Source organism: Ornithodoros turicata, chromosome 8 (assembly GCF_037126465.1).
Source record: "Ornithodoros turicata isolate Travis chromosome 8, ASM3712646v1, whole genome shotgun sequence".
Lineage (NCBI taxonomy): Eukaryota > Metazoa > Arthropoda > Arachnida > Ixodida > Argasidae > Ornithodoros > Ornithodoros turicata.
Genome location: NC_088208.1, coordinates 28462991 through 28484929, shown reverse-complemented (window position 1 = coordinate 28484929; position 21939 = coordinate 28462991). Strand labels below are relative to the sequence as shown.

Sequence of the window (21939 nt, the reverse complement as noted above, 5' to 3'; positions counted from 1 at the left end):
AATCCACTGGACACATTTTCTGCTGTTTAACGTAACATTGAGGCGCTGTCGGCAACACTGTGTTTCCAATATGGCGGCTTTTCGAGTTTGCGTTTCCGAGCATTTGTGTATGTTGGGAGGGAGGTAGATTCAGTAATTCCCAAAATGCGATGTTCATTTGGAATGTAATTGATTTTATATTGCTTAATGAGGAGGCAATACCACATGCTTGCTCTGCGTGCGAAGCAACTTGACTGGTGCGTGGTATTTTTTTAGAGCAATGCTATATGCACTACGTAGTGCGGCTGCGGCTGCGGCTTTATGTACTGCAACGGAAAGCGCGCGCGGTAGCAGAACATGGTCGACGATTATTATAGTTCTATTTGGTCTCGCGATCCCTACAATGATAAGGAAGTTTCTGTGCATTATTGCACCGTTTCTCAGAGGCACTACCTCAACTGAGTGTGTGAGCTCAGTAGCGACGCAGCATCGGAGCACGATGGTGGAAAGGTTCAGGCTCGAAGGCTTGCCTGGGAAATTTAACGACGTCATTTTAAAAGCGCATAACAACCTCGAAAATGTGAGCCAGTTGAAGCAGGTTGTCGTTTTCTTCGGAGGCGATACTCAGGTAAGGGACTTGACTGTTTAACGCAGCTTTCCGATCTAATATCAATTTGTTCGCACTGCCAGCTTCATTTCCACATTTAGAGAAATCTTGGGTTTCCAACATACATCAACAAGGTTTGAAATCCTAAGAAAGATAGCGAAGACATCCTTGGACGTACTTAATGTAAGCTGCACTCGAAAGTGCATGTAGTTGACATTCGACATTAAATAAGGTTCCACCCTTCAGGCTTGATTATTCAAATGCTTTTTATGCACTAAGATTCTTATTCTGAGACACCAAAACAATATACACGACTACGACTTTTGTTTTGGCTGTCCAAGGAAGAGGAGAGAATCAAGAGACATTTCCTACTGTAAAGGTCGCCGATGAATCGAAAGTGTGTGTCATTAAACTTCTTAACCGGCTATGTATGCAAAACCCTATGTGCTTTTAAATGTGTTCTTTGTGTCTCACTCTCAAGTGAGGCCATTCCAGTTTTTATGGACCACTACTGTAGGCGAAAGCACGTAAGTCTCTCACTTACCCTGCATTCTTCATTCTTTTACTCTTCAGGATTTCCCGGAAGCCATGGAACTTCACCGCGACAACAGGCGTTATGCGAAGTGGAACCTGGAGTACATGGCAGACCTCATGTTCCAGCATTTTCCCCAGAGCCACTGCATCGTGATCAGGGCCAACCGACTGCAGTTCCGCACGTTCAGCTGCTATGACAATTTTGTCGAGAGCAGCGACATCGGAGCCCCGACCCACGAGTTTAGCGTCGCTGCCCTGGAACACTTGCAGAAGCTCATCGCAAGCCTCGCAGCCGAGATCGAGAAGAGGACCTCTCCGCGGCGGCACGTCCTGTCCGCGTCGCTGTTACAGCCGCCGCTCGTCCTGGTGGGATTCAGCAAGGGAGCTGTTGTCCTCAATCAGTTTCTATACTCTTTCAAGGCCTTAGAACATACCCCCGACGATGACCTGTCAGCATTTGTCAGTAGGGTAGCCAATATGGTATGGTTAGATGGCGGCCACTCGGGCGGCTCCAATACGTGGGTGACAAAGGAAGTGATTCTCAAGTGCTTGCTGCAGCTGGACATTAAAGTGGATATTCACGTCACTCCCTACCAAATCCGCTGCGCGTCAAGACCGTGGATCGGCAAGGAAGAGAAACTCTTCTACGACACTCTGAAACGCCTCGGGGTCGATGTGAGGCGTACGGTTCATTACGACGATGCTACGCCGTGCATCGAGCTTCATTTCCAGTTGCTCGAAGACTTCATGCCCCTTTCGCCCCAGCCGCCACAATCTTGAACCGTGCTGTGCCGCACAACGATTTCAGTGATGTGACTGTCATGGCTTCACCGCCATTTTTTGCCCAAAGACCTGAACAACACTCTGCCAAAGAAGTTGCGAATAAATTAATAGGTGTGTAATGCTGTGAGCTCCCCTTGTTATTCATGTCCAATACATATAGTTTTTCATTGCTTGCTGTACTTAGGCCCTGAATTAGAATTTAACATATAGCACACATTAACAAAGGAATTACAGAAGTAATCTTATAATATGAATGAACAATACAAACCTAATTTATGTTGTTGTGCCGCAGACAGGCAGGAACGGACAGTAACTCATGCACATTGAATACAGTCTACAAGAGTAATACTTCAGTGTATTGTCCTAAAAGTACTAGTAGCATGAAGCAGAAATACATGCGTGGCAACTGAGATAGCACCAGAATTATACGAGACTCTTTCTTGCCTCGGCATTACGCAGTGAACGTCGCTTCAGCTCGTGCATCGGGTATACCTTTAGTATCCTTTAGTCCATGCTGCGCGTGGACGCGCCTGCTACGCCATGGGACAGTTCCCGCGAAAAACATGGCGCGACTTACGAAGCACGCTGGAATCTCTGTCCGAAGGACGTAATGAACGTAATTGTTGTCACTCGGAACATTTGGGATTACTGTTGAGGGCTACAATTCAGTAAATCGGGATTGAAAAATGCAGCAATGCGTATCATGCCCCGCAGGTACGCAATGCTACGACAGGACCCACTCGGCATCTACACGCGCACGATAGGCGTGCGCGCGCTTCTCCTGCTGTCTCATTGGATGCCGCCAATCTTTGCTTCCGGAGAATCCCACTCGTTGTCGCCGAAGATTGCTCTTTCCATTGCGTTTTGCGTTCTGGGCCGACTTCTAAGGCGCATAGTTCTCTTAGAAGTCGGCCCAGGGCGTCAGTCGTGACTTTGCCCACCTCTGTGAGGCCAACAACGGCGATCCTTTTCACCAGGATCACCATCACCACCATTGCGTGTTTCTTCTAAACGGTTGCGTTGTGTGAACTAATTTTGCGTGCATTATATTCATTGAAACACGAACTTTAATTTGAGAACAAGTTGTTTTTGCATTTTAGTGCCCCTTTAAGTCTCGGAAGAGGGCTGGTAAAAAAGGGATAGCCTCTCTACAGAATTTCGGAATTGCGGAACACCTCAGTGTGCGTCGCACGAAATGTATTGTTAAGATTATGTCTCTTCAGTGTTGAAGCAATAAATGTGACAACTGCGTTTTCGCTGCACAACTGTGTGTGCGTCGTCAAGTGCTCTCCGAATTTTGGATATTAACTGAGCTGTAAATGATACACTCCGAAAAAATCCGTTTTTTGAAAATAGAATAAACTCCAAAAAACATCCTCCGGTAACACCCAGAAATAAACTCCGAAATCCCGGAACCCTACCTATATGGCTCGCCTAGTTGCTTGTATTTTCAACAGATGGCGCACGAGTCGCCTGGAGCCCGCAAGCTTAGCTTGGTGCAGCAATCTTTGAAATTCCATTGCTGAAGAAATGCTCAATGTACAGAAGAGATATTACGTATGTGAATCATCCAAGTTGCAAGCTTTGAGAAAAGCACACATTTTCTACCGGTTTTTCATTCACTTTACAGTTCCTTTAAGAGTATCTACTGTAGTGGACTGTAGTGGACAACCAGACTCACCAAACTTGTAGTGTGCGTGAAGTCTTCCCTGTAATTTTCGTCTTTTCATCGTTACTAGTATTCCAAAGCGCATATATGGCAGCAAATGAAAACTGAAACCGAATTTCGCCGAATACATCATGGCGGCAGTTTTGCCTTTTCGAAGCTACTGCCCTCTAGAGGGGTAACGTCAGTGAATAAGCTCTTATGTAGTTCTCGAAAACGTCACTAAGCACCAAGGAGAGCTTGTTTCGGAAAGCCGTGCCCCTTAAATACTGACACTCTATGCTTCGAATAAAGCAAATTTGACTAATTAATTAATAACGTGCTTCACTTTCACTTTCATTTGCACCGCTTGTTGGCCACGGTCGAGGTCGAGAATAGACACAGGGTTTTCACAATAGCGTCGCACAGTGAAGGAAGCTCTTTCGCTGCACCTTACCACAGAAGAACAAACTCTTTTAGTGCTTCCGCTCAGTAACTAATAAGGTTGGAGCCCATATGCTCTTAAGCCCTGCTTTAAACAACTGCGCGTATTTCGTCATGACATTGTTTCCAGTTTGACCAAGCACGCAGCTTTCCATGAGTTCAGCATCAGTGCAATATCCATGACTTTATTTCATTACCGGTTTTTATTATGCTTTATTTATTTATACGACAAGATTTTATTACGACCCTATTGTGTCACAGATAACACTTGGATCACTATACCGTATGTGGGCACGCGTGTTGTAGAGTACACCGGTAGTACAGTACAAATAACCTATATGAAACAGGAAATGGGACAACGATATTCCACCACCCGTAGCCCTTGCTTTTTTGGTGATTCTATATTGTTTCTTCTTTGCCATTGCTCTTAACTCTATACTGACAAGACATTGCAACGATGGAGGCGCCCGTCAAAGATAAAAAATAGCGAAAATGACGAATGATGAACTTCCTACCCGTGCTGTGCTCTACTCTGCCAATGACCAACAACTGTACAGCAGTGCATTGCACCGTGGTTGCACAGGGCCGACAGGTAACTGCAAGCACAGACAAAGGTAAATTTTTTCTAGCTTTTCTTTTCATATGGTTTTATGAGTATGTGCAAAGATAAGGGATGTGAGTAATACAGTAAAACCACGTAGTAAAACTAATGCAGCAAGTGCAGGCTATATTGCCGTGGAATTACACGATCAATGACTACTTCTTAAAATTTTTTTACTACATGTTTCAATGATATGCAAAACTTGAGAACGGTACGTTTGGCACGTGGAATTTGATATACAGAAAGGAAGTATTTGGTGTGGTTTAGGGTGGGGGAGGGGGGCAACAGTATTATCACTAATACAAACAAATTAATGCGGTGGTGAAGTTTCTATTGTTCCACCCACAAACGCGTTTTGGAGTAGCCAGCCCTGACTGGGTCGGGACTAACCTCTCGATTTTTCTTTCATATGCAATCCAATCCTCTTAGATATCTGTTTCTTGTAATCTTGAGGAGGTTCGACTAATGTAGCCCAGGACAAGGGCGCACAACGTGCAGATGCTTATTGTAGTTGTATATTGTCTGTCCTGTGTCCGTGTGTTCCCTGTCTATTGTCTGTTCTGTGTCTTATGTGTACTACAGCTCCCGCTGACATCTTGAGGTGGTTCGACCAATTTAGCGCAGGACAAGGACACGTAACACGATGACCCTTATTGTAATTATACGTTCATCTGTCCGTTTGAAAGTTGTGAAAATATTTGACGACACAACAGACGGAGAGAACAGTGTCAGAGAACAGCAAGGTAGCGCTACCTGTCTTAATAGGTTACACGATTACGAAGGGTTCTGTCCCATCTTCTTAGCAACCGTGATCAGACATCCCAGCACCTAGCCATGGGACATTGAAACTCAGTGACCCCGTATCGCGAAGCCTAATTTCACACGCCTACAAGAGGGGCACAAACATCTACAGAGCTAATTCGTTTACAAATTGTGTCGCATCCGCTCTTCAAGAGCCTCTTTGGGAACAATCGTCATGCGATGACACCTTTATTCCACGGGAACACGATAACGCATCGATATGACGTCAAAGCACAGTCAACGCAAAGAGCATAGCTCCAAACACCTTCCCGAAGACGTCCCTGGTTTCGCGAACCGCTCCCGGCGCCAGGACGTTACATGCTTACTAGGTCACTGCCGGGTACATGTATAACAGCAGCAGAAAAGCTGCTTCCTTTGCGGAGTTTTGCACTGGCTACCTTCTTAGAAAAAAGAAAAAAATGTTGTATAGATACTTGCTTCCGAATATCAGCAAGAACATCCGTAGCCGCATCCGGATAGAAACGGAGGATGCGGCGCCGCCAAAAGGATGCGTCCTTATATCCACCTATCTGCATCGTCGCAGGTTCACTTACTTGGCTGCCTTTTCAGGACGCGCAGCAGGTGGAGTCGAGGAACGAAGGAACATTTAGCGGCGTCCACATACCAGTATGAAATCGTCGTGAACAGACATAAATGCAATGATGCGAACCTCTTGGTGCCTCGTAGCCTTGTTCCTGGTTGGGATGAGCGCGGATGCCAAGAAACCCAGAATGTTCAGGTAAATGGCGAAAAGTCGATGCGTCAGAAAGCTTCTTGCCTGGCATTGCTGAAACTGTACCGTGAATATTTTTCGTTTTCAGAAAAACGTCGAAAGGAGGATATAGTGGTGAGCTGCCTTACTTTCGCCACCTATATCGGTCTTGTATGGTGCTTACTATATAGGAATACTGCATGTTGCCGGCGGGAAAACGATCTAAACGACTTTGGTATGGGTGAGGGGGTGGGTGAAGGGCCGTTCGCACCGCCAAAGACATCAACATCAGCATTCAACAAGGTCCTATAGCGCCGGAACTCTCTGGTCACCTCACACCCCGTACTGACACCGTAGAAACCACCCAACGGTCGCAATGCTTGATGTTCTTGGACCCTTTTGTGTTAGAAATCGTTTTATCACCTCCTCGCCGAATATAAGCACGAGTAGGTAATTGCCATCATCATCACCAGCGTCACTATCAACTATCACTGCTATCACGCGAATACTCTCAAAGACAAATAACTTAAGTACATGCAAGTGCGCTTAACTTTATTCCAGGTGAAGCAGCTCATTCACTTTCTACAACTAGGCCATTCACTTTGCGCCAGCTGCTTCATAGGGGTCCGATAGATTGATTGTCTGATCCATTAATATCGCCGCTGTTTAGCTGTTATGCATTCAAGTGGTATTTAGTCATTCTAGTAGGTAACGTAAACGAAAATCAGGTCAGCTATCAGCAGGAGTTTTCCAGTCTTTGAGATGTGTACGAAAATAAATTCTAGGGTATAATGAATTGAAGGGGGGGGGGTTCGGATATGAATTCAATGCTATTAATGAGATTAGTTGGACATACAGCAGCACGTCGAACAACGTTCAACCGCACACTTTTCGCAAACATTCGCATGTTTTGAATACGGCGGATAGCTGAATGTGCAGGAATTTACAGAAATTCGTGTGTTGGAGGATAAAATCTTTTGGATTAAGCGTGGATTTAGAGATATTCTTCCGACATTCGAAATTTTAGATATTTGCACTGCGTTCATGGCTTTTCGTTTTCGCTGCAGAAATAAGTGAAACATGCGAAACACCTTGTCTTAATGGAGGTAGGTGCTACAAGGAACGCTGTGTCTGCCCTCCTGGGTACCGTGGAAACGCTTGCCAGCACAGTACGTATGCTCTCTTTTCGTACAATTTTCTTTAAGCTTTTTTTTTTCGTTCTAGTACTGAGGTTGACTTTCTTCGCAGGTGTTTCGCTCTGTGACCCATTAAGAGCTTTAAACTTTAAGGGTGAGTCAACGTGTAACCACACAGTGCGGGCTTCTACCTGCATACTGAAATGCGGGCGAGGATTCCGATACTCTGCACTCCCCCTGGCTGATGTATACACATGTTCGGTTTCTGGGGAGTGGTCACCGTCCGAACTTCCACAATGCACAAAGGGTAAGTCGTAACATGATTAACCCAACATCTGGGTGCCTTATACTCTTTCTTTGTGATCTTTGCAAACCCCCTAAACTACTTGTTGCTTTATAACGTATTACGAAGGCTGCTCCCAAAAAATGCATCTTCTTAAATGTGCAGCAAGTAGCCAGTATGTAAGCTATTCGTCTTCTGAGGTGTCAGTATGGACCTCAAACTAAACCAAAGGTTGAGGGAGTCAGAAGTAGACATTTTCGAAACGGCTGAAAAGAAGAGGCGATTTAAATGCGTGCGGAAGTCTACGTACCCGGTGATGAACGTTACAGACAGTCATACAGGTGAGGCACTGAGAATGCTACTTGGTCCTTGGACCAACGTACCCTTGCAGCATCTTTTGAGTTCTCCGAAAGTGTTAAAAGCGGTGGTGGATACCTGGAGCTGCAGGCTCCCGCACTGGCAGTGACGATGCTCCAAGCCTCCAAGCCGGTTCTTTCTTTCTTTTTTTTTTTTCATACAATACTTACTTACGTTACAGCGTCTGACCGTCGAACCTCTTGGACATTTCCTTATACGGACTCAAGACTGGTCTCCCGTCCTTAACCGTTTCGCTTCTTTTAGCTCGTTCTCTTAAAAACCCATGAATGCGGAGTAGTAGGCTTTGCATATTCCTTCTCCCATCTAGAAACGTCGCCAACACAAATTATTCTGCATTTTCCGCAAGTCCCGCGTGTCAAGTAGGACCTCGAACGGTACCCATCAGTTGCTTCAATCCGCATCAAAATTTACTTGTCAGCCAATCTATACTGATACGTATACCTATACCGACACGTCCCTTGTTCACTCTGTCCAGATCACAGACACCATAGGAGTCATCGTTTGAAGCACACTAGTGGCACGTGTGTAGTATGGGGCTTGGGCCACTTCCGCACCTTTGACGGCTCTCTGTTCAGCTTCCGAAGTCGGTGTCGCCACTTGCTAACACATGACTGCAAGGGGGACGTCTTCAGCGTTCACGTTGACGACCATAGCTGCGACAAGAAGACTTGCCTGCGTACCCTCGAGGTCTACGTTGAAGGACAAAAGTATGGCTTCACTGTGGAACCCACTCCCAGAGTCCTGTTAGAGAACACGTCTGTGGCGATACCGACAACACTCGAGGGGTTACGAGTTCAGTACATCGCCGGAAAAGTCCTGGTTTCCAGCGACCTGGGCTTCTCGTAAGTTTTCTTTGGTGTAAGAAAGTTATAGGCTTCATTACGAAGCACCCCGAGACAAGGGAGCGTAGAAGGAACACTCACACAACCAAAGTCCTCGTTTGTCCACAAAGTCCACAAAGTCCACAGGTGGGGTGGGGGGTACCTACCGTCACTTGTATACAGAAGCACAGCCAAGAAGACACAAAGTTGCGTGTGTTTCTGTGCGTCTTCTTGGCTGCGTTCCTACAACTGAGCTTGTTTGTCTTGCAGTTCTCCAAAGAGTGTAGTTCAAACAAGGTCCTTTGTTCTTCTATGCTCCCTAGTCTTTGGAGTCTTCGGCATTAATTCCTGCCACCAGGGCACCCACTTCCTTGTATTCTCACCATATATCGTTTCATACTGCTTCTTCTTAGGATTATGTGGAACGGCGCAGACCTGGTGCAGGTCTCAGCGAAGGATGAACTGAAAGGAAGTCTGTGCGGCCTGTGCGGCCAGTACGACGGAGACCCAACCAACGATTTCGTCAATAAGCATGGCAGACAGGTCACCTCAAGGACAGCCTTTATCGATAGTTGGAAGATGGATGATCTGGGAGGTATGCGAGAACATTCGTAATCCACATAGTGGTGCATACCATTGTTCCTGTAGAAACTAGGGCTAGTATAATAAACGAGGGGTCTTTAGCAAATTTATTCTGCAACTTTGCAAGCCGTCCCAACGCCACCTAGATAAAGAAAGCATTCTCACTTACTGACGTAACATAATTCTACTTCGGGTGGTCATTTCGTGGGAACGTTTTTCGCCTGATCCCGAGCAGTCATGTTCGCTTCGACAAAGCGAAGCAATCTCGCAGGTTCGCGTGGCGTTTTCCGCGCGCACGGAATTTACCAGCTAGCACTTTTGTTCGCCCGGTCCCGAAACGACCGAGCAGCAGGCTGCCCAACTATATCCGGTGTCGTCACATCCGCACTGCAACGGTGGCGAGTGGCCTCATTGACCCGCACGTCCAAGTTCACGTGGTTTAGCAGATGACGGGACCCGAAGACGGGCGACCGCGATATGCCCCTAGTGACCCAAGTGACTAAAACGCTAGGTTCCTGGCACTCATGTTCCGGGGGGCAACGGTCATGTGATCCAGCTCGGGCGCCGACCTAGCAGTTTCCGAGCGCTGGGCCGTGTTGCCATGAAATGACCACGCGAAGAGTCCGCCAACCACGAACATGCTTTTGGCGGCCATAACTATGAAGACGAGCCACCATTAGCCACATGGGTGGACAATAGTAGCCACAGAAAGCCTGTGGTTGAATTTGTGTGCAGTGACTGGCTGACGCAGACGACATCCCAACTCTATATGTCCACGTAGCGAAGTAGTGATAAGATAGGCATTACACAGGCCTTCTGTATCTATGTGGCGCTGGCATGTTGTCCCTGTTTGACGTTTGTTTCCCTCTAGACGAATGCGAGGACATATTTTACGACCCGTCCAAGCAGCATCGGAGCGAGGAGATTGTAATAGAAGCTCGTCGGCTATGCTCAAAAGTGGAGAGAGTCGACTTTGAAGGCTGCCACGAGGTTAGTCGTTTATTGCTATGTCGCAGCTGAACAGCAGAGGTTCTACAGTCGCAAAAGCCTCATGGCGGCGTCGCTGATCTCCCAATTTTCGAGTGGCGGAGGTTGTCATTAGCGAACTTTTTTTTTTTTTATTGTGACCTTCCCTGGTTTTCACGACTGGTGCTTCTTCATTGCAGCTGGTAGATCCGAGACCTTACGAACACATCTGCTTGGACGACTACGGAGCATGCTCCAAGAGTAATTCTTCCTGCTCGTGTGATTCCCTGGCTGAATACTTCCGGGAGTGCCAGCGCTTAGGAGGAAAAATGGAGCGCACATGGAGGAACGCCGAGTTCTGTGGTAATTACACGAATACCATGGAATTGGACTGAATTTGTCAAATTGAATATATCGCAATACGATGATAATGAAAGAAAAATTCATCTGACTTGTGCTCCTTCCTTTCTAGCCCCTCAATGTCCTGATGGTATGGTGTACAGCCAGTGCGGTGCATCCTGTCCAAGGACCTGCAGGGATCCAGAGCCAACGTGCAAAAACAGCGAGTGCGTTGACGGGTGTCACTGTCCGCCGGGTACTTACTTGCACAACGGCACGTGCCTCACAAAAGAAGAGTGTCCCTGTCTATTACACGGAGAAGAGTACAGTACCGGTGCAAGGGTGGAACAGGAGTGCAACGCATGGTATGAACCATTACATGTACATGTTGAACAAGAGATAAACTGATAAACATCTTTCATCGATGTACATGTATCGCGCAAACAATTGCACAGTTTGCCAGCGCACCTAACGGATCGGTATGATCGTTCCATTTCGGACTCGTTCACTTCCAAGTGGTAAAATCTGACATCAGTTCAAGCAGTGGCATCCCAATGCTGTAGGTGACTCGGGAAATTTCCCTTTGAGGCTCATCCCAATTACCAATCCCATGTCACCATGCATGCACGTGTGAAGTTTCCAGCCTATCAGCGTCATTAATTCTAGGGATGTGCCAACCGAATCCTCGAATCCTAGGCAGGGGTTTGAGATTCGCGAATCCGAATCTCATTGCCCATAACAGCGAATCGAATCTTTCGAATTCACCAACCACGTTTGTTTGTTACTTTTTAAAAATCGGCGCCTCCAAGCTTGCTTGTCCGGCGGCCCCCGGGGCCTCCCCGAAACCACAACATAAAGCTCCGATATTTAGAAGTTTAAAAGTAATACGGTCTTGCTTTGATTGTTTCGTAGTTTTATGGAGGGAATTCAGACTCCAGAGTTTGTGTATTTCCTGTCGTCGATGAACAACATGTTAAATAAGTTGCACTTAGGAAGAAGTATATGATGGGTATGTCTTCTCCCGAAATTTGTTTTTTTTTCTTAAATTAAACAAAGGTATCAAATTCTGCTTCAAAACACTTTTCAGTAGAAGAGTTTTTTTTTCTCTGGCTTTTTAAACTCTTTTCGAAGAAAGGATTCGAAAGATTCGTAAGATTCGTGGATTCGCAGAATCTTCCTTGAATTCGGATTCGGATTCCAGGAATTCTAGATTCGTCCCATCTCTAATTAATTCCATCATAATGTATTTGCTTCCTGCCCTCAGCGAGTGCAAAGCAGGTGAATGGCAGTGCACGGATGTGCAGTGTCCCTCTCGCTGCACCGCGCACGGTGGCCCCTTGTACTCCACGTTCGATGAAAAGCCGTACGAGTTCACTGGAAGATGCCCCTACTACTTGATCAAGTCACCAAACTTCACAGTCGTCCAGGAGACGGGTCATTGCCCAGGGGGCCTTACACCAGAGGGTTCGCATGGAAGACTTCGCAACTGCTTCAAGGTTATTACGGTGACAACGGGAGACGACGTTGTGGTGTTGAAACGTGGAGAGGTAACAACTCCGTTCTTCGTCTGACGTTAAAAGAGTTGTTCACGTTTGCTGTTTCCACGTAGGTTCTCGTGAACAACGACGATGTCATGCTGCCGTTCTTTAACGGACGGTTGACTGCCTATTCCGCAACCTCGGAGTTTATCAAAGTAAGTAACACTGGCAGTTAGCTATGATGTCGTGGGGTACGTGTTTCTGGATGAGGTACCCTACCTCAGAGCATGTGGGTTCATATGATTTGATGAGTTGGCATGACACGCACGCGAAGGTAGCTCGGCATGTCCTTGCAGTCCATCCACTAGGCTTTTGGCTCACCATCTCCTCCCCCTCAAGCAGTGGGATAGGGTGCTGCCTCAGCGGCGAAACATCCCACTACATCATCATTACTTATTTGTTGTTGTTGTTGTTGAAAAGTCATGTGATCTAAGAGCCCAGTGCTGGGCCCGCTTGCACGAACGTTGAGGGGCTTCCTCAGTGATGTCCTCAATAACTTCGGTAGTGTTTCGGGCACGCTCTACTGTCCTCAACGCTGCTCGGCTCCTACGTAGAGCGGTGGCAGTCGCACTGAGGACGGCCCTGAGAACTTTACTCAAAGTGTGCCCCGGTGTGCAAGATCGCACCAAGGTCCAAGAATCGTAGAAGAACTGTTCGATGTCGATAGTTTCTATGTGAACCATTGAAGCCAGTATCGAATATCCGGTTGTGGAACTGTCGAAAAACTCTTATGAGTAAAAAAAAAATAGCCGTAACAACATTCAGAAAGTGTTTTATTGCGTCTTTTAGGTCAAGTTCGCAAATGGAGTCGTCATGCTCTGGGACAGGCAGTCAAGACTTTACATAGACAGTCCTCCGGAGCAGTCTGGCCAGTTCAAAGGTCTTTGTGGTACAAATAATCTGAACCAAAAGGACGACTTTGGAACGGAAGCAGGTGACGTGGAAGTAGAAGTGGCGTCGTTTACAAACAAATGGAAAGCAAACGAGGACTGCCTGGAACCAGACGACACGAATGATCACCCTTGTGGCCTCGTTCCACAGAGGGTGCCTGAAGCAAAGAGACTTTGTGGAAGCATCTATGAAGATGTGTTCAAACGTAAGGATGCGTACTTCCGTAAAAAGATGTACTTCAGAAAGTTAATAAGCGCTAGTTTCTCTGCAGGTTGCCACAGCGTCGTGGACCCCGAGCCTTACTACAAGATGTGTCTTTACCGTACGTGTACTTGCGAAGCGGAGCTCAAGTCGTGCATCTGCCCAGCATTTGCCGAGTACGGAGCTGAATGCGCCAGAAAGGGTCAAGGAGTAAACTGGCGCCAGCGCTTTCCTGTCTGCAGTACGTATCACGATTCCGAACAGTTTGTAACGCCTGTAGGTGCACTAAAAAATCCTAGTTGCGGAATAAAATATGCCGTTACCTTTACAGTAATACCAAAGGAACACCATGCACGTGTTGCGTCGTGCGTGAGTTATGCGTGAACGTTAAAGTGGGACTTCGCAACAAAATCAGCACAAAGGTTGTGGTATATCCGTAATCTTTGGGATGTCAGGAACATGTGTATGAAATATCTCGGTCCAAAACAGCGCAGATATTACTCTAATGTATTACAAAGCGAGCACTTCGCCTCTGTGAAGCGAGAGGGCGCTGAAAGCAACACACTGTGACATCATCGGGCATCCGGCAAGGGAGGAAGAAGCGCCCTCTGCTGAGAAGCCGAGAGGAGGGAAAGCGGAAATTGCGGTTTCCTTCGAGCTTAAATCACGAACGACGACACGCGTAAATTCTGTTTCTTTTGCATTACATAGTAACATCATCTTTCATTCCACGAGGAATTTTTAGTGCTTTAGTGCCCTCTTAAGAGCACTTGCAGAAGGATTCCTATTAAAGTTGGTTTGTTATACCCCAGGTCAAAGCTGTCCCAAGGACCAGCTCTGGAGCCAATGCAATCGACAGAGAAATTGCTACGAAGTGTCAAGGGGACTTTCTTCAGAAGCATGCGTTGAAGGTTGCGCATGCGCGTTGGGATACCTAAAGGACGGCATTTGTGTCTTAAAAGAAGAGTGCCCCTGTTTCCACAGAAACAAGGAGATACCTCCTGGTGGATTTCTAAGAAAAAGAGGCGAACTCTGGTGAGTAACGCATTTAGGTCTATGTACGCATACAGCTTCACGTTCCGTCCTTACAGTGAATGTGGTGATGGAAAATGGCAGTGCTTCGACGGCGATTCACCCCTCACACCTGGTGTGAACACATCGCTTGCTCTTCACGGTATCGCCCGTACGATTACATGTTCGGACGAAGACAATGTGGAATATACTCCGTGTCTTGAGAGCTGTCCACAGACCTGCGATAACATCAACAGTGTTCCAACGTGTGACACAGTAGACTGCAAACCGGGATGCAGGTACTGGAGACATGCATCCAGCGTTGTGTCTACTGTGGACGTTCATGTTTGTGTACTTCGACTTGCAGGTGCAAAGCTGGCTATGTTCTGGACACCGACGTCGGAAGATGTATACCGGAAAGCAGCTGCGGTTGCAAGCATGGCGGCAGAAAATATGAAGTGGGCTCCGTAATCAGGAGAGACTGTAACAAATGGTACAGAGAGTTTGCGCTTTGTTGTGTCTGGTGTCTTGTGAGTTATCGACGTCGCGTAGCACGTCTAAGCGTGCCATTGGTGATAACGTGACTTTTCCTTTTGCCTGTCCGTAGTACTTGCCGGAAGGGTTACTGGGATTGCCAAGAAAAAAAATGCCCTGGCGTGTGCACCGTGTGGGGCGAGTCGCACTTCAACACATTCGATGGTCGCATATTTGACTTCCGTGGCGATTGCGAGTACATGCTAGCCAAGGGCAGACAGAGCGACACATCCAGGTTCGAAGTGACTGTTCAGAACGTTCCTTGCACATCTGGTGACACTGTCTGCAGACGCATTGCCAAAGTGGTTCTCGGTAAGGCGCGGTACTCTTGTTGTGTTCAGCACCAGTGGTTTCAATGAAGTTCAAATTTATCAACTCTCGGTTACTTGGTTAGTTGTAGGAGTCGTCCATTAAGGCCATTGTTTGAATAAAGGGAATTATGCGTACAGGCGACGAGGTGGTGACTCTAGGACATGCGAAGACACTGCCATCTGTAAGGCACGGAGCTAACTACGCTATCAGGGAAACGCCCTTACAGGTTACGGTGTTCAGTCAACCGTTTGGTATAATCGTCGAATGGGACAAAGGGACTCGATTATCTGTGCAAGTTCAACCCTCCTGGGCAGGCAAGGTTAGACAATTTCTCCTTTCCAAACTCGATATCTTACTTTACCGAACCGAACTCTCAGTGATATGTGCTAGACGCCTGCGAGCCGTGCTCTGTACTGTCTTCAGGTCAAGGGCCTTTGCGGAAACTACAACGAGAATCAGATGGACGACTTCCAGACTCCCTCGGGCGGAATCTCTGAGGGTGACGTTCGAAACTTCGGTGACAGCTGGAAGGTACAAGAGTTCTGTCCTGCTACTCGAGAAGTGACCGACTCCTGCCAGCAACACCCTCATCGTATGACATGGGCAGTTCAGAAGTGCGAAGTCCTTAGGTCGGAACTATTCGAGCCGTGCCATTCAGCCGTTGCCATCGAGCCATATTACCAGAGGTCTCTATACAGTGTTCTTTCAAGTGCGCCACGGAAGTGCTAACTGGAATGTTCTTTTGTAGATGCGTGCAAGATGTATGCAACTGTGATTCAGGCGGGGATTGTGAGTGCCTGTGCACCAACGTCGCAGCCTACGCGCATGAATGTAGTGCCCAGGGCGTTCCGATCAAGTGGCGATCTCAGGAGCTGTGTCGTAAGTGTGTTTTCTTTACTGTTTCGTGGTCTCTGCCGCAACATGGTCGGTATCGAGCTCTTCGTCCATTGGAAACGATACCTCCTGCGTCCTTGGACGCAGCAGCTATGTGGTTCATCCGCTGTATTGGCGCATGTACATCGTGACCACAAGGAATCAGCGATCAAGTGCGTACAAAGGGAGCTTGCTGAGAAATGCGTGACAACTGCCTCAGACGCCCTGAGGGAACACAAAACGAAAGAAAGCGGTTGCTTTTCCATCCAGGGCCATCTTCCGGACCCGCTTGCACAAGCTCAGTAGCTTCGGTAGTACTTTTGGCAGCGCCGCGGTCTTCAATTCCGCTCGTGCATAAATCACGGACGAAGGTATTGAGGAGACCACTGAGGAATTTCCGCAACATTCGCGCACCAAGGAGCGCTTGCAAGAACATTGAGGATGTGCCCCAGAAGTGCCCTCAGCAGTTTCGCTAGTCCTTCGGCCACGCGCTGGGGTCCTGAATTCAACGGTGCTCGAGCTCCCGCTCGTGCGTATACATCGTAGAAAGAAATCTTCCCGGGAACATCACCGCAAAGGATATACTGCCACGACGGCCTTCTTATAGGTCGCTCTTACAAAGACACGGCCCACCCGGGTGTCGACTGCGCTGTCGAGGGGCCCTTCTCTAATATATGAAGGACCCTTTGCCTCCCTCCATCGCCCACCCACATCACCCACAAATGTAATCTGGCTTCCACTGAGGAATTTCCTCAACCCTCGTGCAAGCGGGGCCAGATCTTCGTGCGCCTGCACTCGTTTCTGTGTCATTGTAACTTCTTCCTTGTTTTCTTTTCTTCTCTCCTCACGACTGTTACGGACGGACCTACACGGCTGTAAACTATCGCTTTAAAAATAGACATTTCAGTCTTTATTTCTTTGTTAGTATTCCTTACAGTTAGTTTTTCCTTAAGCACCAATAGCCGATGAATGGGAGCGTTCCATGTTCTTTTTCAGCCATTCAGTGCAACGGAGAGTGTTCCGAATACGACGCCTGTGTTCCTGCATGCCCGCCTAAGACATGCGAGATGCTCGCCGCATCATCTCAAGTCAAAGAAATCTGCGACGAAGAGACGTGCTTTGAGGGTTGCCTTCCCAAGCCGTGTCCTACCGGAATGGTGTACAACAACGAACGTGAGCTTAAATGCGTCCCCGTATCCCAATGTAAGGTGCCTTGCAAGGAAATCTACGGGGCGGTATACTACGAAGGGGACCGGATAACTGACGAGAGGGTTGCCGAGCCTTGCGAATCATGGTAAGGCCTTGTCGTCATACCTTCAGTCCACTTCGAAGCTTCCCCGAACTCACATTACTTTCTTTCGCTCCTGCAGCTATTGTCAGCAAAACAGCATCGTGTGTACTGGTCACCCATGTCCGACTGCACCACCAGCGTTTGTAGAAGAATGTACTCAGACCGGCTGGACACCTTGGCACAGCGCTCTGGCTAAGGCATCCGGCCAGTTCGCCTTACTTGGAGACGCCGCATTCGCTGAATGGTACGGCCATTACTGCGGAAAAGAAAGCATCGCCGAGATCGAGTGCCGAGTTCAGGAAACTGAACAGTCCGCGTCTGAAAGTGGGCAGAAAGTGACCTGCGAACTGCCTCGTGGGCTGGCATGTTATAACAGAGACCAGGTCGACGGAGGCTGTTTAGGATATCAAGTCAGACTGTTCTGCAATTGTGGTAAGTAGTATTGCTGAACAAGGACAGGACTCAAAAGCATCTCTTCCTTCCGAGAACATGTAACAGAGAGGACATTTCTTCATGCAGCAGTAGTCACCGAACCTGTGACGTACCCATCTCCGACAACAACTGCTGCTCCAGTCACAAGAGAGGTCACTCCGACGGAAGACAGGTCCAGGGATGGTGGCTTCACCGCAGAGCCTTCCACAGAGCCTCCCGAACTGCACGCCCCAACTCTTCCTGCGCGTGGTCTCTGCACGCCAGGGTGGACGGAGTTCTTCAATTTGGACAACCCTGCAACTGGAGAAGGAGACTTAGAAACAATGGAAAACATTAGAAAATCCCACGACCTGTGCTCCGACGACCTGTTGGCCGCTGCGGATTGTCAGGCTGTCGTCGATGGGCAGCTCACAGATTATACGAAAACGGGAGACATTGGTGTCAAGTGCTCCAAGAAAGCAGGACTGGTGTGCGTCAATTGGCTGCAGCCGAGAGGCAGGACGTGCCATGATTACGCGATACGATTTTACTGCACATGTGGTTCGTACCGCTTATTCGGCGTACCGTTGCTCATTATTTATTTAGTAAAATTTATTGGTGTTTTTGTGGCCTGCTATGAGCAGAAACGTTATATGGATAACCATCGTAAGCGCGAAATTTGCAATGAAATGAATGAAAACACTTTCCAGATCTGGAGAGACCTGATGTACCACCCGTACCACCAGTGGAAGAAGAAGCGCAGCCCACAAGTAACTACAGCTCTTTACTCTATCCGCGTCAAAAGCTATTTGAAAAATGTCCAGAATGCTGCTATGTCATTCGAGAACGTATATCACGAGAAGTGCGTGTTTTTTAGTGGCAGAAGCAGCACTGAAAGCAGCTTAGAGTTTACGCTTCACCTGTCACTATTTAGCTATTGTTTAATTTACGGTTGGCCTCGCAGAAGTTCCAGCGATCCCAACGGAAGGAATCCCAGAGGACATGACACTCCCAGCGACTCATGCGTGTACCCCAGGCTGGTCATCGTTTTTCGACAGCGACGTTCCGTCCACAGGAGCAGGGGATTTTGAGATATTGGAGAACATGCAAGACTTGTACGTTGACCTATGTATATATTCCTTCGAGCGTAACCTGATACTCCAGTTCATGGTCCTGTTCATAACAACGAAGCACTCTGTGTTACGGTTTGAAGCGCCCAGCATTTTTATTCTGCAGGCCCTGCCGTCCCGCACAAGTGGAGGACATTGAGTGCAAAGCTGTTTCCCAAGAAACAGGAGACCTTCTGGACTGGACAGAAACGGGTGATGCAGTCACTTGCTCTGTAGAGAAGGGACTGACCTGCTTTAACCAAGATCAGGGCTCGGAAAGACAATGCCACAATTACAAAGTCAGGGTGAAGTGCTCTTGTGGTAAGTTCTGCCATCTGTGTGTTACAACTGTTCTTGTTGTATATACTTCTCGCTCCGCATACGAATGACGTACTGAGTCTTTTTCTTTCAAAGTTCCTCCAGGTGAAGTAAGTAGAGCACTGCCAACTACAAGCTCTCCTCTGCCGAAGCCAACACGCCACGCGGCACCACCTGGCCCTCCAGAAGAACCACATGGTACTTGCCGTTGGACCGGGTGGCTGGATGCGGACAGCCCTAATGACAGTCCGACTGACATGGGAGACTTCGAAACGCTAAAGCTGTTGAAGGTATACCCGAAAGCGTTGGTGCATGGCTGAATTTCAGACTTTACGGACGGTCACCTTTGTAAAAAAAAAAAAAAAAGACAGGCTACAATTATTATTAAAGGTGGTGTCCGCGAGAAATCCAGAATTCTAAAGTTAATGGATACGTTCCAAGAAAAAAACACACACGCAAAAAAAAGTTTCGCAAAATTCGTTCGCGTTTTTTTGTAAAACATCAAAAACCTCGAATTCGAAACCAACTGCCAGCTTCTGGTTGAAACTGCCCTCCCCTGCTCCGCCTCTTCCAGTGACGTCACTGGCATTGCCGGCGAGATTCCCAATCGCTCAGCTGACGGCGTCGCCAGGCTGGTTGCCATCCGATACCAACGAAGGCATGAACACATATATCCCTAACTGTTCGGCAACGGACTGAGTAGGAAGACCGCATTTTTGTGACGGACAGCCTGCCTGCGTAACCGAATCTAGTGACGTCGGTTCGCACACTGTTGCCCGAATTCAGCTGTACGCGCGCCACCGGCCGCAAAATCCGATTAAATTAACTTTTTAATGTTTTCGGCTGCTTCAAAACGAAATATTCCGGTTACATGTATTTCAGGCGCCCACTATTCCGATCCCACCTTCGGTGCAACTGCGCTTTTCCTCCGGACACCACCTTTAGCTTTCCTTGATTTCGAGCGATTGGAGGGTCACAAGGCAAAAAACAAAGTACCCTGGTACACGTGAACCTCACAGCCCATGAGTTTCCGTCTACAGACACGCCCGCAAACCTGTACCACTGGTCGGTTACGCGAACGGATACCACGTCATAAATTCGCCATATGTATAGAAAATACAATTCTCTAACAAAGAATGCAAGTCACCGCTCGTGATACTCTTCAACTATTCCACGAAATTGTAGCATCGCGGTGATCTCTGCGTTGGAGTCCAACGGGAACGGGATAGGACATAGCTAGGTTACTGGATGAGCCATAGCTCTCACAACAACTAGGTTAGCGGAGGACATAAGGATATCTCATTGCGTAATCGCTCTGTTGCCTATGATGGAGCAAATGCATCAGGTCTGCAGCCGTCCATATTTCGAACAGAGACTGTTCTTCTGAAGAAGGATTCTCCATTCTTTGACGTCGCCTATGTTAAAACTTGACAGGGAGGCCGCTCAAACGCGATGAAAAAAAAAAAAAAACTGAAACATTACACCATCACGACATATGGTTTCATAAGGACGCTTTCCTTTGTCCCCCGTATGCTGCGAGAATACCTTAGCCTGGATGTTTTTGTTTTGTTTTTGTTTTTTCTGATAGGATGTCTACGGCGTCTGCGATGGCGACGACATCCACGACATCCAGTGTCGAGTCAAAGGCACTGGAGAGGACTGGAAATCATCGGGCCAGAGCTCACTGTCGTGCGACACTCGCCAAGGGTTCCGCTGTTACAACAAGTTCCAGATCGAAAAGTGCCTCAACTACGAAGTCAGATTGCTCTGCAACTGTGAACCTGGTTTGTACCACCTCGACCATTCTGATGTATCGCTTAGGACTGTTTCTGTTTTCGTGCTATGCGATATATCAATCAAGCGAGGGCACAAGAAACGCTATGTTGTCCACTCGATATTTCGGCAAGGGTTTGGATACCGGTACCTATTTGCGGCAAGTGTTGCTTATGATATGCAGCACGTATACTATACATAATGCTGGTGATGTCGGTTGCTTTTAGCGCTAGTAATAAGTAGCCTGCAGTCAGTGAGATAATAGTCGCATTGTCAATGAGGAGTTCGCTCACATAATTCGACAGAGTGGTCTGCCCTGTTCATAAGCGCTACTCTATACATTTCGTTCTATTGTGTTCTTCCACCAAATCATCCACAACGCCCAAATTTATGGGAATAGCCCAATGTTCTTACCAGGAGTCGTGTGAACAGGTTCGTATACCGGAGTTCCATAGACTATACACTGTTCAAATTATTATTATTAATAATATTTTTATTTATTTTATTAATTTTTTTGTAGAAGATCAAGAGCGTATTCCGGTTCTTCCTCCACTACGCCCCACTGAGGGTAAGTTGGATACATTCGCTTAGTTTCGTGAATATATCTCATGTGCCTTCTGACGGCCTGTAGGAATGACCTGAGAAGGTTTCCAAGGTCTATTTACCCAGCACTTCATCATTCTTCACAACACTGCCCATTGCTTTTGCTTGCGCGTGTATGCTTATATGTGTACGAGAGCATTCTTCTTTCCTCTCATATAACTACCCTTCTTTTTATATATTAGTAACCCCCGGTTGCCTTGCTATACGGCCAATATCGCTTTTTTCCTATTTTAAACGAATTATTGTTATTATTATTACTACTACTTTATTAACGAATTGGATCATCCATTTATATTAGGTATACCGGAAACAGTTCCTGCGGAAGAGACGACAACGGTGCCCACCACTGTTGAACCCAGAGGTTAGATCGCGCCTTACCCTTATTTACACACGTCAGAAGCACGTATGGTGCTCTTGACACAGCATTGATTCCCGAAAATTTTAATAAATGTCGTGCGCTGTT

The 21939-nt window shown here is 47.3% G+C and overlaps 2 protein-coding genes across 4 annotated transcripts in view; both read left to right on the top strand.

Annotated features, from left to right (window-relative positions):
* Positions 1–49: 49 nt before the first annotated feature.
* Positions 50–2027, top strand: LOC135366867 (mitochondrial protein C2orf69 homolog). Its single transcript, XM_064599819.1, has 2 exons — positions 50–607; positions 1160–2027. The coding sequence occupies exons 1-2, from the start codon at positions 260–262 to the stop codon at positions 1898–1900; spliced, it is 1089 nt and encodes a 362-aa protein (XP_064455889.1). The 5' UTR covers positions 50–259; the 3' UTR covers positions 1901–2027.
* Positions 2028–5949: 3922 nt separating this feature from the next.
* Positions 5950–21939, top strand: part of LOC135366866 (hemocytin-like) — a 33107-nt gene continuing 17117 nt past the window's right edge. For 2 of the 3 annotated variants that reach the window (XM_064599817.1, XM_064599816.1), the window contains exons 1-30: positions 5950–6133; positions 6216–6241; positions 7174–7275; positions 7355–7549; positions 8379–8745; positions 9138–9319; positions 10178–10296; positions 10473–10635; positions 10745–10976; positions 11876–12158; positions 12221–12304; positions 12939–13245; positions 13312–13482; positions 14054–14276; positions 14333–14551; positions 14620–14745; positions 14860–15098; positions 15236–15417; positions 15522–15784; positions 15847–15977; positions 16968–17265; positions 17342–17694; positions 17782–18234; positions 18384–18443; positions 18638–18788; positions 18910–19103; positions 19197–19390; positions 20689–20884; positions 21394–21441; positions 21775–21837. In XM_064599817.1, coding sequence (XP_064455887.1) covers positions 6054–6133; positions 6216–6241; positions 7174–7275; positions 7355–7549; positions 8379–8745; positions 9138–9319; positions 10178–10296; positions 10473–10635; positions 10745–10976; positions 11876–12158; positions 12221–12304; positions 12939–13245; positions 13312–13482; positions 14054–14276; positions 14333–14551; positions 14620–14745; positions 14860–15098; positions 15236–15417; positions 15522–15784; positions 15847–15977; positions 16968–17265; positions 17342–17694; positions 17782–18234; positions 18384–18443; positions 18638–18788; positions 18910–19103; positions 19197–19390; positions 20689–20884; positions 21394–21441; positions 21775–21837 — 5704 coding nt within the window. In that variant the 5' untranslated portion in view covers positions 5950–6053. The remainder of the gene's footprint in view (positions 6134–6215; positions 6242–7173; positions 7276–7354; positions 7550–8378; positions 8746–9137; positions 9320–10177; positions 10297–10472; positions 10636–10744; positions 10977–11875; positions 12159–12220; positions 12305–12938; positions 13246–13311; positions 13483–14053; positions 14277–14332; positions 14552–14619; positions 14746–14859; positions 15099–15235; positions 15418–15521; positions 15785–15846; positions 15978–16967; positions 17266–17341; positions 17695–17781; positions 18235–18383; positions 18444–18637; positions 18789–18909; positions 19104–19196; positions 19391–20688; positions 20885–21393; positions 21442–21774; positions 21838–21939) is intronic. The other variant, XM_064599818.1, reaches the window with a different exon arrangement.